Genomic DNA, 21,907 nt, shown 5'->3' on the forward strand with positions numbered 1-21,907 from the left:
GAAGATAAGGATGAGTGGACACGGGTTAATAAGGGAAGGATGAAGAGATAGAGTGTTTCCTAGAGAGAAACGATAGAGAGGTCTGATGGAGGGAGCAATCAGTTATTTTACAGGATCAAAAAGATAGATTGTGCTTGAAAGAGAAAGGCAAGGGAAGATAGTCAACTAGTTTACTTGAACTTTTTAAACTTAGATACATTTAAATATGGTAAAATTGTTTAGTCCCTTAACGTAACAATTTGAATTATTTTTATAATTACTCATGTATTAGCAGTACCTGCTTCAGCTATATGGATATCCCATATATATGGATATCCATATAGCTTGGATACTGTGTCAATATTGTATTATTGATATCATTTACATTCATATTTCGTATCAGGTCCAATTGATATAGATATCAGATGGCATCAATACAGTTAACATTTATTGTTGACATCATGTCAACTCATAAACTGTGCGCTGTGTCTCTGTCAGGGTGTTCCTCAGAGCCATCAACACCTACGCTGACACCATGAACCTCAAATTCCTCAACAACAATGACTTTGAAGTGCAGGTCAGTGTGTGTGTGTGTATGTGTGTGTTTTTGTGTTTGTATGTGTGAAAATGATGAAAGTGAACACTCCACAATCATTCTCTCATTCTCTCATTCTCTTATTCTCTCTCTCTCTCTCCCTCTCTCTCTCTCTCTCTCTCTCTCTCTCACACACACACACACTCACACATTCTCATTATTTTGATCCCTCTCTTCTCTCTGTAGTTGTGGAATAATTACTTCCATTTGGCTGTGGCATTCATTACCCAAGAGTCATTGCAACTGCAGCACTTCTCTCCAACCAAGAGGAACAAGATCCTGGCAAAGTGAATTCAATTTATACAATTTCTCTTTTGTTTGTCCTCTGGCAATGTTAACGAGTAATGTACTAAAGCAAAGCTGATTTATTTTTATCTTCAGGTATGGAGACATGAGGAGACTCATCGGTTTTGCCATACGGGACATGTGGTACAAACTGGGTAAGTGTGTGTGTGTTTGCGTGCGAATGTATGCATGTGGGTGTTATAGACTCTGAGACTGTGTGTGTGTGTGTGTGTGTGTAGGTGGGAATAAGATCTGTTTTATCCCTGGGATGGTGGGTCCTATCCTGGAGATGACTCTGATTCCTGAGGAAGAGCTGAGGCGAGCCACCATCCCCATCTTCTTCGACATGATGCAGTGTGAACACAAACTCTCCACGCACTTCCAAAAGGTGTGACAGTGGCACACACACATAACCACACACACATGCATGCACACACACACACAGACTTTAACAGCTTCCGAGAGGCTTACCCATTCTCTATCGCTTCTCTCCCTCTGTCTGTAGTTTGAAAATGAGATCATTCTGAAGCTGGATCATGAGGTGGAGGGAGGAGGAGGAGATGAGAGATACATGGAGCTACTGGAAACCATGTGGGTGTCTTTAATCAATATCAATATCCATATCACAGGCAATATCTGTTAACTTATACTCTATCAAGCACTCATGCTTTCTGGCTTACGTGTGTGTGTGTGTGTGTGTGTGTGTGTGTGTGTGTGTGTGTGTCAGACTGTTGGAGTGTGTTGTGGAGCATCCCTTGTTAAGGCCAGAGGTCGAGCACTTCGTTGACTTGGTGAAGGGACTCCTGGTGCGTCTCCTTGACTACCGCACGGTGATGAGCGACGACAGCCGCAACAACCGCATGAGCTGCACTGTCAATCTCCTGGTACGCCCCGCCCACGACAGGAAGATCCACATTGGGCAGAATGCTACATCTTTCATCAGCATATCTGGTTTCGCAACGATTAGCACGTCGTTGCGTCAACTGCTGTACACACACCTTCATGTTTCATGTGCCATCAGCCTGTCCCGCCTCACGCAAATCAACCTTGAGTTGCAGTTTCACTTTCAGCACAAAACTACACCCTTCTCCCCAACAATAAACCAACCTGTTGATCTATATATCATCTGACAATCATTCCATGCCAATCAGCAGTGCCCGCCGTGTAGCCGTTACCATGGCATCACCAGCCACTAAATAACATCCAACTAATTATGACCACATTCTAATAATTTCTGAAAAGATTAATACATTGGAACCTTCGTATTCTACAACATCCAGTAACAGCATCTGTTAGACTAGATATAGTATCCCAGATCAATAAAAGATAAGATGGGTCTCAGAAGCATTACTAGCCTGTCGTTGTTGTGTTACTGTATTATACTGTGACACTATAGCAGTCACACAGGGCTGTCTGTCTGTCAGTAACACAGCTGTAAAGCACAGTTAGGCCTATTCAGCACCCCTGTGGCTATGCATTAGCCATTCCTTTTCATTACGTGCTGTTTTGAGAGCTAAATATCCTTACCTCATGCTAACTAACATTAGCATGCTATGCTATACGCAAGCTAATCATCCTTACCTCATGCTAACTCACATTAGCATGCTATGCAATATGCAAGCTAATCATCTTTACCTCAGGCTAACTGACATTAGCATGCTATGCAATATGCAAGCTAATCATCCCTACCTCAGGTTAACGACGATAGCATGCTATGCAATATGAAAGCCAATCTTCGCTAGCTCAGGCTAACTGACATTAGCATGCTTTAGCTAACACACAGATCCTCGGGCTGCATCTGGATCACTCAGACATGCATGCTAGCTGCACACATCGTTAGCTTATGCTACTGACTCTAAATGATGAATGATCTTTCTGCGGAGTTTGATACTTTATATAGCCCTTCTGACATCAGTGGGATGCAGAGATTATAGAGTGTTTTAGATGGGGATGTACATTGGAGATGTGTGTGTTCTGCCTTGAGTGTTATTCTCAGTAAGTGAGCACCAGAGAAGAATTGTGTTGTGTGTGTGCGTCGTGTGTGTGTGTGCTGGTGATGAGACACACACACACACACCCTCTCTGTTTATCCCCACACACATGTCCACGCTAACAAGCAAAGTCTCACACTCCTCTCCGTTGTTTTGCAGAATTTCTACAAGGACATCAACCGTGAAGGGATGTACATCAGGTGACACTTTATGCAACAATAACATGTTGTCATTTCAATTGTAAATATGTTTCATAACTCTAGTTACACAACCACTCTACTTTCATATGTATTTCAAACGTTAGGGAGTTTGGGTATAGAGTGTTCCTGTATATGTATGACTCTCTGTGGTGTTTGACTGGGCAGGCTACATGAGCTGGTTGGACTGTGTATAACAGTGGATTACTCACTGGGTGAGGGCGAGAATGTGACCTTGGGTGTGTGTGTGTGTGCGTGTGCGTGTGGGTGTGTGTGTGTGTGTGTGTGTGTGTGTGTGTGTGTGTGTGTGTGTGTGTGTGTGTGTGTGTGTGTGTGTGTGTGTGTGTGTGTGTGTGTGTGTGTGTGTGCGCGTGCGCGCGTGCGCGCATGTGTATATGTGTGTGCATAATCTGACAAGGGATTATCTCAATCCTGCTGAATTAATGTCAAAATCCAGAGGATCGGGCCCTCCACTCACAGCAACATGTGCACTCATTTTAGGAGAGAGAGACAGGGATGGAGAGAGAGGGAGGGATGGAGAGAGGGAGAGTGAGAGAGGGGGGGGAGAGACTGAGAGGGAGAGAGAAAGAGGGGGAGGAGAGGAATGGTGGGACGGAGGTAGAGAGCGAGAGAGAGAAAGAGAAAGAGAGAGCGAGAGAGAGATAGGGATAGAGAGAGAGATGGAGAAAGAGAAAGATGGAAAGAGGGAGTGTGAGGGGTATTGAACTGAAAGAGGGATGGAGGGAGAGTGAGGGGAGATGGGAGAGATTGAGAGAAAGTGAAGGACAGAGAGAGACAGAAAGTGAAGGACAGAGAGAGACAGAAAGTGAGAGGAGATGATAAAGAGGAAGGCGTATTCCAAAAGGAGGAATGTACTGTGCATTCGGAAAGTATTCAGACCCCTTCCCTTTTAAACATTTTGTTTACATTCTAAAATTGATTGAATGCATTTTTTCCCCTCATCAGTCTACACACAATACCCCATAACGACAAAGTCAAAACAGGTTTTTAGAAATTTTTGCAAATGTATAAAAAAAAACAGAAATACCTTATTCACATAAGTACTCAGACCCTTTGCTATGAGACTTGAAAGGTCAGGTGCATCCTGTTTCCGTTGATAATTCTTGAGATGTTTCTACAACTTGATTGGAGTCCACCTGTGGTAAATTCAGTTGATTGGACATGATTTGGAAAGGCACACACCTGTCTATATATTGTCCCACAGTTTGAAATGCATGTCAGAGCAAAAACCAAGCCATGAGGTCGAAGAAATTGTCCGTAGAGGTCCAACACGGGATTGTGTCGAGGCACAGATCTGGGGAAGGGTACCAAAAAATGTCTACAGAGAACACAGTGGCCTCCATCATTCTTAAATGGAAGGAGTTTGGAACCACCAAGACTCCTCCTAGAGCTGGCCGCCCGGCCAAACTGAGCAATCTGAGGAGAAGGGCCTTGGTCAGGGAGGTGACCAAGAACCCGATAGTCAATCTGACAGAGCGCCAGAGTTCAACTGTGGAGATGGGAGAACCTTCCAGAAGGACAAACATCTCTGCAGCACACCACCAATCAGGCCTTTATGGTAGAGTGGCCAGGTGGAAGACACTCCTCAGTAAAAGGTACATGACAACCCACTTGGAGTTTGCGAAAAGGCACCTAAAGACTCCCAGACCATGAGAAACAAGATTCTCTGCTCTGATGAAACCAAGATTGAACTCTTTGGCCTCAAGGCCAAAGAGGATGAAATCTGTCACCATCCCTATGGTGAAGCAAATTGGTGGTCGAATCATGCTGTGTGGATGTTTTTCTGTGGCAGCGACTGGGAGACTAGTCAAGATTGAGGGAAAGATGAACGGAGCAAAGTACAGAGAGATCCTTGATGAAAACCTGCTCCAGAGCGCTCAATACCTCAGACTGGGGTGAAGGTTCACCTTCCAACAGGACAACGAACCTAAGCACACAGCCAAAACAACGCAAGAGTGGCTTCGGGACAAGTCTCTGAATGTCCTTGAGTGGCCCAGCCAGAACCCGTACTTGAACCCGATCTAACATCTCTGGAGAGACCGAAAAATATCTGTGCAGCGACGCTCCCCATCCAACCTGACAGAGCTTGAGAGGATCTGCAGAGAAGAATGGGAGAAACTTTCCTAAATACAGGTGTGCCAAGCTTGTAGCGTCATACCCAAGAAGACTCAAGGCTGAAAACACTGCCACGGGTGCTTAAACAAAGTACTGAGTAAAGTACCTGAATACTTATGTACATGTGAGGGGAGGGGGGTTGTATAAATTAGCAAAAATCTCTAAAAACCTGCTTTTGCTTTTTCATTATGTGGTATTGTGTGTAGATGGGTGAGGGAAGAAACCATTTAATCCATATTTGAATAAGGCTGTAATGTAACAAAATGTGGACAAATTCAAGGGGTCTGAATTATTTCTGAATGCACTGTATTAAACAGATGTAGGAGGAAATGAAAGTTAAGCTAGTGAAAGATACACTGCTTTTCTCTGTTGGAAACCTAGAATGTTAAAAACCCTTAAAATGTCACATTTGACAGAATCTGAAAAAGGTACCAATGTATCTGCTGAGAATAGGTGACAGGGAGGGTTAGAAGTAACAGAGGGAGACGGAGAGACAGAGAGAGAGCGAGAGACACACACCGAGAGAGACACACCGAGAGAGACACACCGAGAGAGACACACGGAGAGAGACAGAGAGAGACACTTAGAGAGACACATAGGGTGACAGAGAGAAAGACACAGAGAGAGAGACACAGAGAGAGACACAGAGAGAGACACAGAGAGAGACACAGAGAGAGACACAGAGAGAGACACAGAGAGAGACACCGAGAGAGACACCGAGAGAGACAGAGAGAAATAAGAGGAAAAGATAGGGCAGAGAGAACACAGAAAAAAAAGGAAGATAAATAGAAAGAGAGAGAGAGGTTAAAGGGAGACCTAGGGTTGAGGTAAGCTGCATAGCGAGGGCAGACTCATGTTTTTTTGTCCCTGAAGACACAATAAAGTTCTGCCCACTAATTTCCACAGTGTTCATGTCAGACTGTGATGTGTTCAGGTCAAGTCATCACAATCACGTAACAGATTGGCTACATATATCACAGAATGTTGGTCCAGTCACTAAGTTGTCTGGGCAACAGTGACATCTAGTGGACAATGGTATACAGTACAGTTTGATGTGTATTAACCTGTGTGTGTGTCTGTCTGTGTGTGTCTGTGTGTGTGTGTTACAGATACCTCTACAAGCTGAGAGACCTTCACATGGCTGTGGAAAACTACACAGAGGCTGCATACACCCTGTTGCTTCACTCTCGCCTGCTCAAGGTACACAAAAACAGACATGCACACACCCACCCACCCACCACACACGAACACACACACGCGCGCGCACACACACACATTGACATTCACTTGTCATTTTATTTGGTCCTCTGAGCACAAAAAAAGGACTGTTAAGGACATAAAGGACTGTGAAATCACCAGGAACTTAACTTAGCTTAAAGTGATTTTAATTTAGGAAGTCGATTCCCAAGTATTCACACGCATTAATATAGAGCCATATGTTCATGTATCTCAGTGTAATCAAGGTTTAAATGATTCGGTTTTTGTCAAACGCTACAGTGGTTCTTCCTTTAAACGTTTTGAGCCTATGCCGCCACCGTTTGTGGTAGATGGTGGCATATTGTGATAAGTTGCGTCATTCTGGCAACAATGGCTGACACTTAAATAACGTGCCGTAGAATTCAGCGCCACCCTGCACGCTGTGCTGCAGTACGCCGCAACTTTTGAAAGAAGAACCACTGTATATCCGTTTGAGCTTCTTGCGGTCAATTTGCAGTCGACAAATGATTTGTAGAACTATGCTCCGACCACCTGACCATCCACTCAAGAAACAAAACATCCTGTGGCTGAATGTAATTGGGGACCCTTGTCCTGTAGCCTTCACAATCGTGTTTATTGCATGTCCTTCCGCTCTGGTTGTTTCATCTCTGCCCCCTCTTTGTCTCTGTCTCTCCCCCCTCCGTCCCTCCCTAAATCCCTCCTACGTCTCCCTCTCCCCTTCCCCTCTCAGTGGTCAGAGGACCAGTGCAGTCCCCAGTTTGAGCTGCGTAGCTGTCAGACCCAGCGCCAGCAGAAGGAGAATCTCTATGAAACCATCATCGGGTACTTCGACAAGGGCAAGGTCAGGAGCAGAGTCGGCTATCTTGATTCTGTGTAGTGTCTTTGCTGGATAGATAGACGTCTCGAAGTTAGACACAGTCTCTGTGCTCTCTGTTGCGGAGTCGGGGATCTTGATATATTGCGTACTCTCTGCTCTCTGTAGAAGTGTCGGAGTTGGTTATTTTGTAGAACCTCTCTTCTCTCCATGGGTGTGTTGGTAATCGTTCGTCTCTCTGTGTTGTGTAGATGTGGGAGGAAGCTATAACTCTGTGTAAGGAGCTGGCTGACCAGTACGAGATGGAGGTGTTTGAATACGAGCTGCTCAGCCAGAGTCTGGTAAGAAACGCACAACACACTGTTGCGTCCTATTCCGTATATGGATGTGTTTAGTCTGCAAGCTGCCTTCATTAGCGTTTCTTCTTGATTTCTAACACCCTTCACAGGGGCCCCCGAGAACTTTCCTCCACTCTTCTCGCTCTCTCTTGACTTCTCCTCTCCTTCACCCCGAAAGTACAACACATTTGGAGTGACTGTTCAATACCCTCCTCTCCTCCGCTTCCACCCTCTCGTCGTTTTTCTCCTCTCTCGCCTCCCAAGAGTCTCAGTCACTCAAACAAAAAGAGCACGTGTAGTATTTCTCCATCCATCCCCTTTGTCGCCTGAGAGAAAGTCTTCTCTGCTCCTCTGGAAGTTGTCGTTGTGCAATAAATATGATAGATTCTGCCCTTGGATTTTGTCCTTTTATCTTTTCTCCTGTATTTCAGCATTGAAAAACAAGACTTTGGTTATGCCATGTGTCTTGCTGTAGCTTTATCCTGTGTCTAATCTTCCTCTGTCTGTCTGTTTCTCCCACATACTCTCTGTCTGTCTGTTTCTCCCACACACTCTCTGTCTGTCTGTTTCTCCCACACACTCTCTGTTTCTCCCACACACTCTCTGTTTCTCCCACACACTCTTTGTTTCTCCCACATACTCTCTGTATGTCTGTTTCTCCCACACACTCTCTGTTTCTCCCACACACTCTTTGTCTGTCTGTTTCTCTCACACACACTCTCTATTTCTCCCACACACTCCCGGTCTGTCTGTTTCTCAAACACACTCTCTGTTTCTCCCACACACTCTCTGTCTGTCTTTCTCTCTTCCCCTCTCCACCCTAACCCCTAACCCGCTCTCCCACCTCTCTCTCTCCCACCCCTACTACCTCTATCTCCCCTAACATCCTCTCTCTCTCTCTCCCTCTCCCTAACCTTTCATCTCTCTCCCTCTCCTCTACCTCTCTACCCCCCCCCCCCCCCCCCCTCTCTCTGCAGAAGCAGCAGGCTAGGTTCTATGAGAACATTATGACGATCCTGAGGCCCAAGCCAGACTACTTTGCTGTGGGCTACTACGGACAGGGTTACCCTCCCTTCCTCAGAGTATGTCTAAGCATCTGCCTAACCTTGTATCCACAATGTCTAGTTTTAGCTCCAAATGAAATCTGAAAGAGCTTATATCTACATGATTTTGGGTTGGTCAATCGTGGTTTATTGCACTTTATGAAGTAAACAACAGATTGTCAATCCACAAGAGGAAGCAATATCAACATCTAAAAAAAAATAAAGAATGCAGTCTTATGTAGTGTTTATGACTGTTCATAACCGCCTTATGGTTGTGTGTAACTGTTTATAACCTCAGAACAAGGTGTTTATTCACCGGGGGAAGGAGTACGAGCGTAGAGAAGACTTCCAGAACCAGTTGATGAGCCAGTTCCCCAGCGCTGTCCGTCTCAATATCACCACCATGCCTGGAGACGACGTCAGACTCTCCCCTTTGCAGTGTATCCTTATGTACACACACACAATGTACACACACACACGCGCACACACATACACACAGAGGTGATTTTAGCATGTAGATCTTGGTGGGGCAAAAAAAAAAGAAAAGTGGGATGCATGCCAGCAAAGCCACTACACAACACTAAACAATACATTAATTGCACTTTAACGTAGACAAACGGTGCCCACAAACTGTTAGCGTAACGTGTGCGCTGAGAGTCGGGAAGCAAGTTTAGGGAGTGAGTGTTTTAATAAAATAAACGTAACGTAACCCAAAACAAGAAAACACGCGCAACGCACAGACACGACACAGATACTGAAACAATGACGCCTAGGGAAGGGACCAAAGGGAGTGACATATATAGGGAAGGTAATCAGGGAGGTGATGTAGTCCAGGTGAGTCTGAAGACGTGCAGGTGTGCGAAACGATGGTGACAGGTGTGCGCCATAACGAGTGACCTAGAGGCCGGAGAGGGAGCACACGTGACAGTTAGGGCCTACATTAAGCTGTCCCAACAGCAGTCTCAACATCTTACCACTGCTACACCTGGGTACACCTGGCTACATCAGGCTACATCAGCGGAGCCCTGTCTGGCAGCGAAACAGTTCATTCAGCCTTGTAGTGGCTTCCTTACCAATTGACCATAGCCACTGCCCAAGCCTGAAGCGGGATTGTTTAGGGACGCATACTGTCCACATTCCAAGTTCCCAAACGACAAAAACATTCAATGAGATCCAGGGATATGGTGCAACAAAAATATTTATTTTTCTTATATCTAACAAAAAATGATTCTCCAATCAACTTAGATCATAGATTACTTTACATATATATGCCTGTATGTCTGTATGGTCAAAAGACTGTATCGCTCCCGCTTCTAGATAGAACCCCTCTTCCCCCGAAGGCCCAACTTCCTGCCTTTATCCTGTTACTAACACACTTACCACAGTACAATGAATGGGCAAGTGGTGGAGAAAAAAAACTTAATAACAAAGGAATATATCTCAATCAGGTAAAGATAAATCATAAAAGGTACCTACCTAATATTTCATCAAATACATTAATATTTCATACAAATATACAAAGTCCCATATAGGACAAGAGTCCATTGATCTCAGTCTCAGAGTTGAAGTGTTCAAGTGTTCAACTTCCAAAAATGTCAAGAGTTTGACGTCCAAAATGTAAGAGTACGACATCCAAGAATCAGAGGTGCACGTGTTTCAAAGATGTAGCACTGTGTGTGTGTGTGTGTGTGTGTGTGTGTGTGTGTGTGTGTGTGTGTGTGTGTGTGTGTGTGTGTGTGTGTGTGTGTGTGTGTGTGTGTGTGTGTGTGTGTGTGTGTGTGTGTGTGTGTGTGTGTGTCTCAATCAACCGCCTCCAGGAGCAGACAGAGTTTATCGATACGTCTCTGTAAGATAATGGTCTTGGTCTTAACCATGACACGACCTTTGGCCCCTGGAAAAGCATCCACCACACGCCCCATTAGCCAAGCGTTCCTTGGGGCGGTGTCATCGACAGAAGACAACAAGACGTTTCTCTTAGTTTTGTTCCACTTGTTCCACTCCTGCATATGTAGAAGATACTCCCTGATCCATCTCTTCCAGAAGAGGTCAGTGATATATTGTACTTGCTTCCATCTCCTTTGTGAGTATAGGTCTCCTCTCTGGAATAGTCTTGGTGGCAGGACTGGGTTCGCTTTCAGATGAAGCAGATGGTTCAGAGTCAGGAGTTCTAGATCATTAGGGTCATTTGTCACAGTTGTGATTGGTCTGTCGTTCGTGATCGCCTCAACTTCACACAAGGCCGTCTGCAAAGCCTCATCATCCAATACTTGCTCTTTAGGGACTGAATAGAGGATCTTTTTCACCAGTCCGATCAACCTCTCCCATGGTGGGCTCCAGAGGGAGGGTTGAATGACCATGTCACTCCTTCCTTCAGTATTTAATTTTGAATCTTGTTGTGATCCAGCTCTTTCAGAGCTACTCCTAGCTCTTTGTGTGTTCCAACAAAATTGGTGCCATTGTCTGTTCTGATACTTGTTACTGGGCCCCTTCGACAGATGAACTTGCACAGGGCATTGATGCAGGAATCTGTATCCAGATAACTAGCAACTTCTAGATGGACAGCTCAACTCACAAGGCAAGTAAAATCACACCATACCGCTTCAGACAAACGCGGCCTCGCTTCACCTCCATCGGGCCGAAGTAATCTATGCCCACATGGGTGAAAGGCGGCAAATCAAGTGACACCCAATCTTGTGGAAGGTCGGCCATCTTCTGTTCTCCAGCTCTAGCTTGCATCCGCCTGCAGAAGACACAGCTCTTAAGGATCTTCCTTGCTAAGGAGTTGGCACAGGGTATCCAATATCATTGGTCGAAGTCTGGAAAGCATGTGACCTCTCCCAGAGTGGCCAACCTGCTCATGGATGTGGAGTAAGATCAGTCTGGAGATGTAGGAGTCTTTGGGCAGAATCATAGGATTCTTTAGTTCTGTAGGCATAGCAGCTTTGCTTAACCTTCCTCCCACTCTCAGAATGCCATTGTCAACAATTGAATCAAGCTTACAGATTGAGCCGCTTCTCTTGGCACATTGTTTTCCTTTCACAACGAGTGCAATTTCTTGTTTAAACTCTGATCTGATCCTGGATCGGTTTTTGTGTGAACGTTCCTTTTCTGGCTTAACTGTAGAAGAAGTGTCTTCAGTTTCAGCATCCGGGCAACTGCTTTCTTCAAGCTGTTCCATGTTGAATAGTACTCAATCAGTTTGCTGGTCGGACTCTTTTCTTCCACACTTGTACTGTTTACGATGACGTCTTTCACCTCTGGATCATCTGGAGGGATGTAGCCAAGCTCCTCTGGGACTTTCGGCCATTGTGTTTCTGCTTCAGATGCACAATCGAGAGCATCCTGTCGGGCTGTATCACCGCCTGGTACGGCAACTGCTCCGCCCACAACCGTAAGGCTCTCCAGAGGGTAGTGAGGTCTGCACAACGCATCACCGGGGGCAAAGTACCTGCCCTCCAGGACACCTACACCACCCGATGTCACAGGAAGGCCATAAAGATCATCAAGGACAACAGCCACCCGAGCCACTGCCTGTTCACCCCGCTATCATCCAGAAGGCGAGGTCAGTACAGGTGCATCAAAGCAGGGACCGAGAGACTGAAAAACAGCTTCTATCTCAAGGCCATCAGACTGTTAAACAGCCACCACTAACATTTAGTGGCCGCTGCCAACATACTGACTCAACTCCAGCCACTTTAATAATGGGAATTGATGGAAATGTATGTAAAAATGTATCACTAGCCACTTTAAACAATGCCACTTAATATAATGTTTACATACCCTACATTACTCATCTCATATGTATATGTATATACTGTACTCTATATCATCTACTGCATCTTGCCATCTTTATGTAATACATGTATCACTAGCCACTTTGAACTATGCCACTTTATGTTTATATACCCTACATTACTCATCTCATATGTATATACTGTACTCTATACCATCTACTGCATCTTGCCTATGCCGTTCTGTACCATCACTCATTCATATATCTTTTTTGTACATATTCTTTATCCCTTTACACTTGTGTGTATAAGGTAGTAGTTGTGGAATTGTTACGTTAGATTACTCGTTGGTTATTACTGCATTGTCGGAACTAGAAGCACAAGCATTTCGCTACACTCGCATTAACATCTGCTAACCATGTGTATGTGACAAATAAAATTTGATTTGATTTGATTTGCTTTCTCCAGGAATTCTGGTCCTTGGAGCCATCTCTTTGAGTTCAGGAAAGTTTCAACATGTAACCCTCTTGAGGCATCATTGGCTGGGGTGTGTTTGGAGTTCAAGTACCTCCACTGTTTTGCTTTCGATAGGTCACGGATCACAGCAACCCTATTAGCCACAAAGGTATGGAATCTCTTCGTATCGTTGCGGATGTATTTCAGCACACACTGGCTGTCTGTTGAGAAAGTTGACTCCTCAAGTTCAATCTGAAGCTCCAACCTTAAGATCCTGTCCACTCGCACCGCCAATGTTGCTGCAGCAAGTTCCAGTCTGGGGATCGTCATCTGCTTGAGTGGAGTCACTCTTGATTTCCCCAGCATGAATGCGGTGCGGACCTTTTCCATACCGTTTGTGAACCTAAGGTAACTTGCCGTTCCATAACCTTGTTCACTTGCGTCACCGAAGTGATGCAGCTGTGCGGTCTTGACTTGACCAAAGTTCTCAGGCATCATACACAAATCAATCTGGAATCTGGACAGCTGGTCCAGCTCTGAGAGCCATCTCTTCCATGAAATAGAGTGTTCTTCGGGGATGACTTCTTCCCATCCGCACTTTAGCTTGCAGAGCTCTTGAGATACTGGGAGCATCAGAAGGGTAGGTGCCTGGTCTCTTCACTTTGAATGTTTGTTCGTTTAAAGGTTTTTCAGAGTCGCAATCTGTCACTACAGCTATTGCAGTGGCAAAGCTGCTTCCCCTACTCATGGACTTGAACTGCTGTTTAACTTCTTATGGATACGTGGGACGGTAGCGTCCCACCTGGCCAACATCCGGTGAAATTGCAGAGCGCGAAATTCAAAATTACTAAATTCAAATATTTAACATTCTTAAAAATATATGTGTTATACATAAAAATAAAGCTTAACGTCTTGTTAATCCAGCCGCCATGTCAGATTTCAAAAAGGCTTTACGGCGAAAGCAAACCATGCGATTATCTGAGGACAGTGCCCAGCACACAAATGCATAACAAATCATTTTCAACCAGGGAGTTGTGACACGAAAGTCAGAAATAGCGATATAATATATGCCTTACCTTTGAAGATTTTCTTCTGTTGGCACTCCAAAAGGTCCCAGTTACATTACAAATGGTCCTTTTGTTCGATAAAGTCCTTCTTTATATCCATAAAAACTCAGTTTAGCTGGCGCGCTTCAGTCAATAATCCACTCGGTTTCCCTCCTTCAAAATGCATACAAAATGAATCCCAAACATTACCAATAAACTTATCCAAACAAGTCAATCAACGTTTATAATCAAACCTTAGGTACCCTAATACGCAAATAAACGATAAAATGTAAGACGGAGAATCGTTATTATCTTTACGGGAGATAAACAAAAAGAATGCGCTTGGAAACACTTGGAAACACTACAGCCAAAATGGGAGCCACTTAGAAAAACTACAACTTCTCCCTCATTTTTCCAAAAACCAGCCTGAAACTCTTTCTAAAGACTGTTGACATCTAGTGGAAGCCCTAGGAACTGCAAAAAATCTGAGTTTAGACGGGACGCTACTGTCTCACTTGGCAAAAAGCCTGAGAAAATGCAGAGCGCCAAATTAAAATGAATTACTATGGAACGGCAAATTACTATGAAATCAAACTTTCATTAAATCACACATGAAAGATACCAAATTAAAGCTACACTGGTTGTGAATCCAGCCAACATGTCAGAATTCAAATAGGCTTTTCGGTGAAAGCATACGATGCTATTATCTGAGGATAGCAACAGAGTAAACAAAGAGAGATACGCATATTTCAACCCTGCAGGCGTGACACAAAACGCAGAGATAAAAATATAATTCATGCCTTACCTTTGACGAGCTTCTGTTGTTGGCACTCCAATATGTCCCATAAACATCACAAATGGTCCTTTTGTTCGATTAATTCCGTCAATATATATCCAAAATGTCCATTTATTTGGCGCGTTTGATCCAGAAAAACACAGGTTCCAACTTGCTCAAACGTGACGACAAAATATCTCAAAGGTTACCTGTAAACTTTGCCAAAAAATGTAAAACTACTTTTGTAATACAACTTTAGGTATTTTTTTACGTTAATAATCGATAAAATTGAAGACGGGATAATCTGTGTTCAATACAGGACTAAAACCATCTGTAGCATGCTTTCTGGTCTCGCGCCTCTATCAAACAGGACACGTCGAGTGACTCTCGTTCAAGATGGCCGTACTTCTTCATTACACAAAGGAATAATCTCAACCAATTTCTCAGGACTGTTGACATCCAGTGGAAGCCGTAGGAACTGCAAGCAGGTCACTTAGAAATCTGGTTTCCCAATGAAAACTCATTGAAAAGAGAGTGACCTCAAAGAAAAAAGAATCTGAATGGTTTGTCCTCGGGGTTTCGCCTGCTAAATAAGTTATGTTATACTCACAGACATGATTCAAACAGTTTTAGAAACTTCAGAGTGTTTTCTATCCAAATCTACTAATAATATGCATATCTTATCTTCTGGGGATGAGTAGCTGGCAGTTGAATTTGGGTATGCTTTTCATCCAAACGTGAAAATGCTGCCCCCTACCCTAGAGAAGTTAAAGTCTGCTGCTGTTTTGGTTTTTAAAAACCTTTTGGTTGGACAGGGGATCTTGAATATCTCCATACAACAGATCCTGCAATATTTTGGCCTGTTTTTCCATGAACGTTACCAGGTCACTGAACTGGGCCCTCAGGTGGCTTCTCTCGAAAATATCACATGCTGTAGACCTCCGTTTTTCCCTTAGCTTATAGGAAGTTTTGACATGATCAACTTTATGTTAGAGGGAAGATTAAGCTCTTCCATGTTCTGTAGGTCCTGCATAGCGTTACAGCAACCTCTAAGATAGAGTGCATAGCCACCCAGTCTCTTTCCATCATCCGGTTTGATGTTTGTCCAGTTCCAAACTTTTTCCATGTAAGCAGTGGTGACTTTGATTTCATTGCCAAAGTGTTCCTTTAACAACCTCTTAGCCTCTGCATAGCCTCTTCTGGCTTCCATATGCAAACAACTGCGGACCAGATCCTTGGGCTAACCAGAGGTGTACTGTTCCAGGTAATAGAGTGGGTCCTGGTGGCTGCTTGTCTTATCTTCTATACCATGCTCAAATGCACGCATGAATGGCCTAAAGTTTAGAGGATCACCGTCAAACATAGGTATCTCCCTAACAGGGAGTGGGGCCTGTGTGTGCTGTAGTACAAGGAGGCCAGCAATTTCATTCTGCCTTTGCATGACAGTAGAGAGGTTATCATGGCTGGTATCATGACTGATACCCACAGTATTGATTCTGTGTTGATTGCTAGACCTTGCTGTTGACTGCTGGGGTGTGTGGTTTATGGCTGTTTTCTGAATAGGTTTTGATGGCTTTGTTGTCGGTTGTTGTAAAACCCTTTTTAATGGGGTCTTTAGAACTGCACCTAATGCATCAAACTCAACAGGTGATGGTTCAGGTTCCTCATAGATCTTGGGTTCTTGGTTCTCAAAATATGAGTTCATTCCATCGTCTTGGCTTAGTAAGTGGGCTGCCACGGCATGGGATTGAGAAGTGGACTCAACACTCTCCAGGACCTTCAGTCTGGCATATTATGCTGCTATGTCCATTTCCAGTGCCATTTTTTTCCATCCTAACATTCAGTTGAGCTTTCTGTTCTTCCAGTTGAGCTTTCTCCAGTTCCAATGCATGCTTGTCCTGTGATGATGCTTGGCGAGCTAGTAGAGCTGCTCGCTCAGCCTCAGCTTTTAGGCGTGCAGAGGATACTGAGGAAGCAGTCTTAGAATACTTTGTTTTACTTTATATTTTTTACACATTAGAAATGCTGTCGTGTGGTTCAATGAGCGTTTGTGGCTCAACTTCAGCATTTTCCCATTTTTCCACCTCTTTCAGGAAATGTTCATAAGTCCTCATTGGTTGATAATAGTTAATGCTCTAATTTTCCTGTTCCTCTTCTGTGACGAGCTCTAGCACAGATTCATGAGCATTCTTAAAGTCATTGAGAACAGCATCAAATGCTTCAAGACCCTCATTCACAGTTTCAACGTTTCCCCCAGCAACACTCCAAGTTTGTCTCTCCGGGCTGCATAGAGTGAATTGAAATGCTCCTCTGCCCTCTCCAGTGGGGTCTTATTTGGGATTTCATCCGCCATCATTCACTTTTAATTCACTCAGTTTACAATGACACAGTTGTTGGTTTGATTGTTAAACGCAATGCCCCTTTAGACTTCCTTTAACGCTTTAAAACACAGTCATCCATTTCAGCATATTGACCCATTCTGCATTGAACATGTGCAAGTTCGGCATTCTATATGCGTTTTAAACATTTCATCCCATTCAAGGTTGTGTCCCCTTTAATTACGTTTAAACGTCTTTAGATCCTTTAGTTGCGTTCCGTTGATGCATTGCATTTCCGCGTTAGGCCTAATATTAGACATTGGATTAGGCTACGTTGTGCATATGTTCACAGTGTTTCCCAAACTCATACTTCTTAATTGTTTTCACAGCGCTGTGTTTTGTATTCCGTTCCCAGGTTCATCAAACATTCCAATGATAAGCACATTTGCGCTTCCATAATATGCGTAATCAAACGATTGCATACGTTGGAGCGATCAAGGGAACCATAACTGATTTAAAGATACTGCTTGTTTAAACTTAATTAAAGGGGACTGCCTTTTAAAAAAAACATAGCTGATATGGCTGACTTGCTTAAACATAAGTGGTTTCTAATGACAATTGAGATGTACAAACTATGGCATAAGGGGACGACAAGCGGATAAGAGGCATTCCGTAATTTCGATTAAGACATTAATGAGCGAGCTAGGACGGATGTAACGTTAGTCAATATAACTATTTGTTTAGCACTTTTGAAATGTACAGCCACAGAATTCAGAACATGGGCCGTTCCTACAGTGTTCTACCTGTACACCAAGTCAGAACCGTAGGATAAATAAAGTGGGCATATAAGTAGACAATGAAAGCTCTTACAAAATTTGATGATTACATTTCTCTAAAAAGGTTATAGGCACCAGAAAGTCCGAACAGTAGGTGCAATTAAAAGGGATAAATAGACCTAATTATTAGGGTGAGGCACATGGGCTACTAACAGCTTACTACACAACATACACTTAGTATTACTTTCTTAGCTACAGTATACATATCTCCCTGGCATATTACATAATTTATACAGCAGCATACAATACATTTTTGGACTCACCTTGTTGTGCTGTGCTCACTTGAACAGGAAGGTGGCGCGGCAGTCCTTCGTGGGCAAATTTTGTCATCAAAGTCTGGCATTCTCTGGATGTATGGTGCTTTCAAGACAACTGGGAACTCTGAAAAAAACAAGGTCGAATCATGATGTCGTCATTGGTCTTCAGGTCATAGCTCTAGAAAGAGGCCCGAGTTCCCGACTTACAGTTCTGAGATGGATGACCGTTCATAACTTATTTCCCAGTCGGAGCTCGTTTTTTTCCAGAATTCCCAGTTCCCTTGAACTCACTGAAGTCAAGTTTTCGCAGTTCCGAGTTCACAGTTGTTTTGAGCGTGGCACAAATCATGCTTCATTGACAGCAGGGCCAATGTTGAATGTTCATCATTTTAAACTTGTAAAAGAGACCCTTAATCCCAGATTTGGAACCACACAGCCACTCCATTGAATAGCAGGCTAGTGATTGAATTTTTCGAGGTCTAATCAAATCAAAGTTTTTTTGTCACGCGCGCCGAATACAACAGGTGTAGACCTTACAGTGAAATGCTTACTTACAGGCTCTAAGCAACAGTGCAATTTATAAGTTAAAAAAATGGTATTAGGTGAACAATAGATAAGTAAAGAAATAAGAACAACAGTAAAAAAGACAGAGAAAAATAACAGTAACGATTCTATATACAGGCACCGGTTAGTCGGGCTGATTGAGGTAGTATGTACATGTAGGTATGGTTAAAGTGACTATGCATATATGATCAAACAGAGAGTAGCAGTAGCGTAAAAGCCTACCCTTAGACTTGGCGGTGACGTACTGTCACCACGAGTGGCAGAACAGTGAGCTAATCATGGCGCAACTAGAGAACATTACCAACAACTATGCTCCGGATTTTCTCGCTGGCTGCCCCACCACCACAGAAAGCACTGAGCTAGGTTGAAACACCTGCATTTTGGAGCTGCCTTACTCAGGAAAGCAAGAAAGAGACCATGTTTGTATGTGGCTTTATTAACTCAATGATTGATATTTTTTTTTTTACATTGTTTGCAAACTGGAATGTGACACGTATTAATGGCAAAATAACATGCAAAACAGGTAAGCCTTTTTTATGAGTATAATTATTTTTGTGGGTCTCAACATAGTTGGGGCTCTGCCCTGAATGATGGGTCACCACTACATACTCAGTCTTTAGTTCAGTGGGCTAACATTGTCCTAAGTCGCATGGACCACCATGGCTTTATAGTCACACACGTGAACACGAAGACGTTTCACTTCCTCTATGGTTGGGTTGTAGTCATGTTGCCTTCCTGACCTGGTTGTCTCAGACATCCAGTGTTTCACTGTTCAGCCTGTCCTGGAGATCCCATCTCGCTTGAAGAGCAAACCTGTCCCTGACCAGATCATCAAGTCAGTCCCTCTCTGCCCTCAACCTTTATCTCTATCTATCAAAGATGACTGTTTTAACCTTCTCTTTCTATCCCGCTCTATGTGTCTTTACTGTATGTGTGTGTGTGTGTGTGTGTGTGTGTGTGTGTGTGTGTGTGTGTGTGTGTGTGTGTGTGTGTGTGTGTGTGTGTGTGTGTGTGTGTGTGTGTGTGTGTGTGTGTGTGTGTGTGTGTGTGTGTGTGTGTGTGTGTGTGTGTGTGTGTGTGTGTGTGTGTGTGTGTGTGTGTTGTAGCTTCTACAAGTCCAACTACGTGCAGCGTTTCCACTACTCCAGACCAGTGAGGAAAGGCCCAGTGGATCCCAGCAATGAGTTTGTTGTAAGTGTCTGACCGGATCCCTGACTGTACTGAATAATGAATACAACATATAGCAGGTCCAATACATGATCACACCAGGACTTTTTTCATTTTGTATCTATCTCTCCCATGGTCTCACTCTCTTTCTCTCCTGTATCTCCCTCTGTATCTCTCTTCCTTTCTGTCTGTCTCCTCCTCTCTTCCTTTTTTCTAGTCCATGTGGATTGAGCGCACCACGTTCACCACAGTGTATAAACTCCCTGGGATCCTGCGCTGGTTTGAGGCCACAGACATGAAACATGTAAGTGTGTCTTTGTCTCTCTCTCTCTTTCGGCGGACCATTTTGCCTGTTCACCATTATCTATCTCTTACTGCCAGTGCTGGATCGAGGTGAGCACTTTGCTCTGCAATGGCTAGCATAACTGTTGATGGTCCTGAAACTGTTTATTTCTTTTGCTAATTTTTATTCGGCATAATCTTGTGTTTACACATTTAGTTACAACACCCCGTTCGTTTCTCTCTCTCTCTCTCTCTCTCAGACCACCATCAGTCCTCTGGAGAATGCCATAGAGACCATGCAGAGCACCAATGACAAGATCCTCACCCTAATCAACCAATACCAGGCCGACGACGCCCTTCCCATCAACCCTCTCTCCATGCTGCTCAACGGCATTGTGGACCCTGCCGTCATGGGGGGCTTCGCCAAGTACGAGAAGGTCAGAGTTCATCCATCCATCCATCCACCCTCCCACCCACCCACCCACCTACCCGCACGCCTCAACCCCATCCCAGGACTGTGTAATCTATAAAAGTACAGCATATTTCTATCCCTCTCCTCTTTACAGGCTTTCTTCACTGAGGAGTACAACTTGCAACACCCAGAGGACCGAGATAAGCTGGATGGTCTCAAAGACCTCATCGCATGGCAGGTACTGTACGCACACACACACTCAGCCACGTGCACCGACACATGTACAAGCGTACACACAAACACACAAACACACTGTTTTATCGTTTACCTCTCTCGTAGATCCCGTTGCTGGGTGGGGGAATCTCTCTACATGGGAAGAGAGTGACAGACGACCTACGACCTTTCCACGAGCGCATGGAGGAGTGCTTCAAGCATATGAGGAAGAAGGTGGAGAAGGAGTACGGAGTGAGGGAGCTGGTAAGAGAAAGAGTGAAGTCGAAAGAGGAAAGGAGAGTGTTTGTGTGAGGCCTGATAGGCTAGCTGGAAGGAGCTAGTATCTGGGGGGCAGAGGAGGATTTCAATCTGAAAAACTATTTTGTGAAAAGAGCTTTAAGAATGACACTAGCAATGCCAAAGCTTAACTCCTGTTTGTGAAAAGCATTGTATTAACTCTCTCTTTATCTCTCGCTCTTTCCTCCAACTTCACCTTTCATCTTTTGTCTCATTTTTACCCATCCCTCTCTTTTCCCTCTTCGCCACGCCTCGTTCTTAGCCGGATATGGATGAGAGGAAGTCAAGTCGCCCGCGCTCTGTCCTTCGCTCCTTCCGTCAGTCCGTAATCTCCATCTCTTCCCTCCAGGGGTCTGAGTGTGGGACCCCCACCAAACCTTATCCAGACGGGTAACACACACTCACAAAACACAAATACACACTCACACACACATTTGAAATACTTTATTTGAACCCAACCAATCAAATTTACATGACAAAAAGGATCCAAACATTTCAAAAGTCCCTGTATGCATGGCACTCAAGGGTACAGAAAACACCTCCTTCTCCAAACAGCTAGGGTGCCCACGACAGTTGAAACAGAGCAGTACATAGCCAACTGCTTCGCCCTAGTCTTTGGCAGGCCCACAATCTGGAGTCCACGCACTGCAAGCATGTGTACGTGGCCGAGACTGCCAAATATCAGCTCCACCAGCTTGCACCTACACGTGAGGCTGTCCAAGCGCCACAATGGGCTGGTATGTAAGAAGCTTCTTGGCAAAGGCCCCCTCCATTTAGCCGTCAAATGAGGAGCCCGCTACCAAAATGAGCACCTCCCCCTGGCTTCCCCCCACAGCAACAACATCTGGCGTATTTTGCACAGAGGGAAACACATCATCATCAACATCAAACCAGCTTCCTCTTACACAAGAAGGTTAATGGAGGTGTGCTGTTGGTGAGACTACCTGTCTCACCTCG

At 44.3% G+C, this 21,907-nt stretch overlaps 1 protein-coding gene across 1 annotated transcript in view; it reads left to right on the forward strand.

Moving 5' to 3' along the window:
- The window catches only part of LOC139574163 (dedicator of cytokinesis protein 2-like), a 227,665-nt gene that overhangs the window by 201,207 nt on the left and 4,551 nt on the right, over nucleotides 1-21,907 (forward strand). The window contains exons 29-47 of the mRNA XM_071398401.1: nucleotides 478-556; nucleotides 761-861; nucleotides 956-1,014; nucleotides 1,099-1,247; nucleotides 1,365-1,450; nucleotides 1,587-1,743; nucleotides 3,010-3,050; nucleotides 6,293-6,383; nucleotides 7,132-7,242; nucleotides 7,467-7,556; nucleotides 8,531-8,635; nucleotides 8,895-9,036; nucleotides 19,333-19,414; nucleotides 19,686-19,770; nucleotides 19,964-20,050; nucleotides 20,289-20,465; nucleotides 20,595-20,678; nucleotides 20,780-20,917; nucleotides 21,213-21,340. Coding sequence (XP_071254502.1) covers nucleotides 478-556; nucleotides 761-861; nucleotides 956-1,014; nucleotides 1,099-1,247; nucleotides 1,365-1,450; nucleotides 1,587-1,743; nucleotides 3,010-3,050; nucleotides 6,293-6,383; nucleotides 7,132-7,242; nucleotides 7,467-7,556; nucleotides 8,531-8,635; nucleotides 8,895-9,036; nucleotides 19,333-19,414; nucleotides 19,686-19,770; nucleotides 19,964-20,050; nucleotides 20,289-20,465; nucleotides 20,595-20,678; nucleotides 20,780-20,917; nucleotides 21,213-21,340 — 1,992 coding nt within the window. The remainder of the gene's footprint in view (nucleotides 1-477; nucleotides 557-760; nucleotides 862-955; nucleotides 1,015-1,098; nucleotides 1,248-1,364; nucleotides 1,451-1,586; nucleotides 1,744-3,009; nucleotides 3,051-6,292; nucleotides 6,384-7,131; nucleotides 7,243-7,466; nucleotides 7,557-8,530; nucleotides 8,636-8,894; nucleotides 9,037-19,332; nucleotides 19,415-19,685; nucleotides 19,771-19,963; nucleotides 20,051-20,288; nucleotides 20,466-20,594; nucleotides 20,679-20,779; nucleotides 20,918-21,212; nucleotides 21,341-21,907) is intronic.

The sequence above is a fragment of the Salvelinus alpinus genome, chromosome 4 (assembly GCF_045679555.1).
Source record: "Salvelinus alpinus chromosome 4, SLU_Salpinus.1, whole genome shotgun sequence".
NCBI classification, from domain to species: domain Eukaryota; kingdom Metazoa; phylum Chordata; class Actinopteri; order Salmoniformes; family Salmonidae; genus Salvelinus; species Salvelinus alpinus.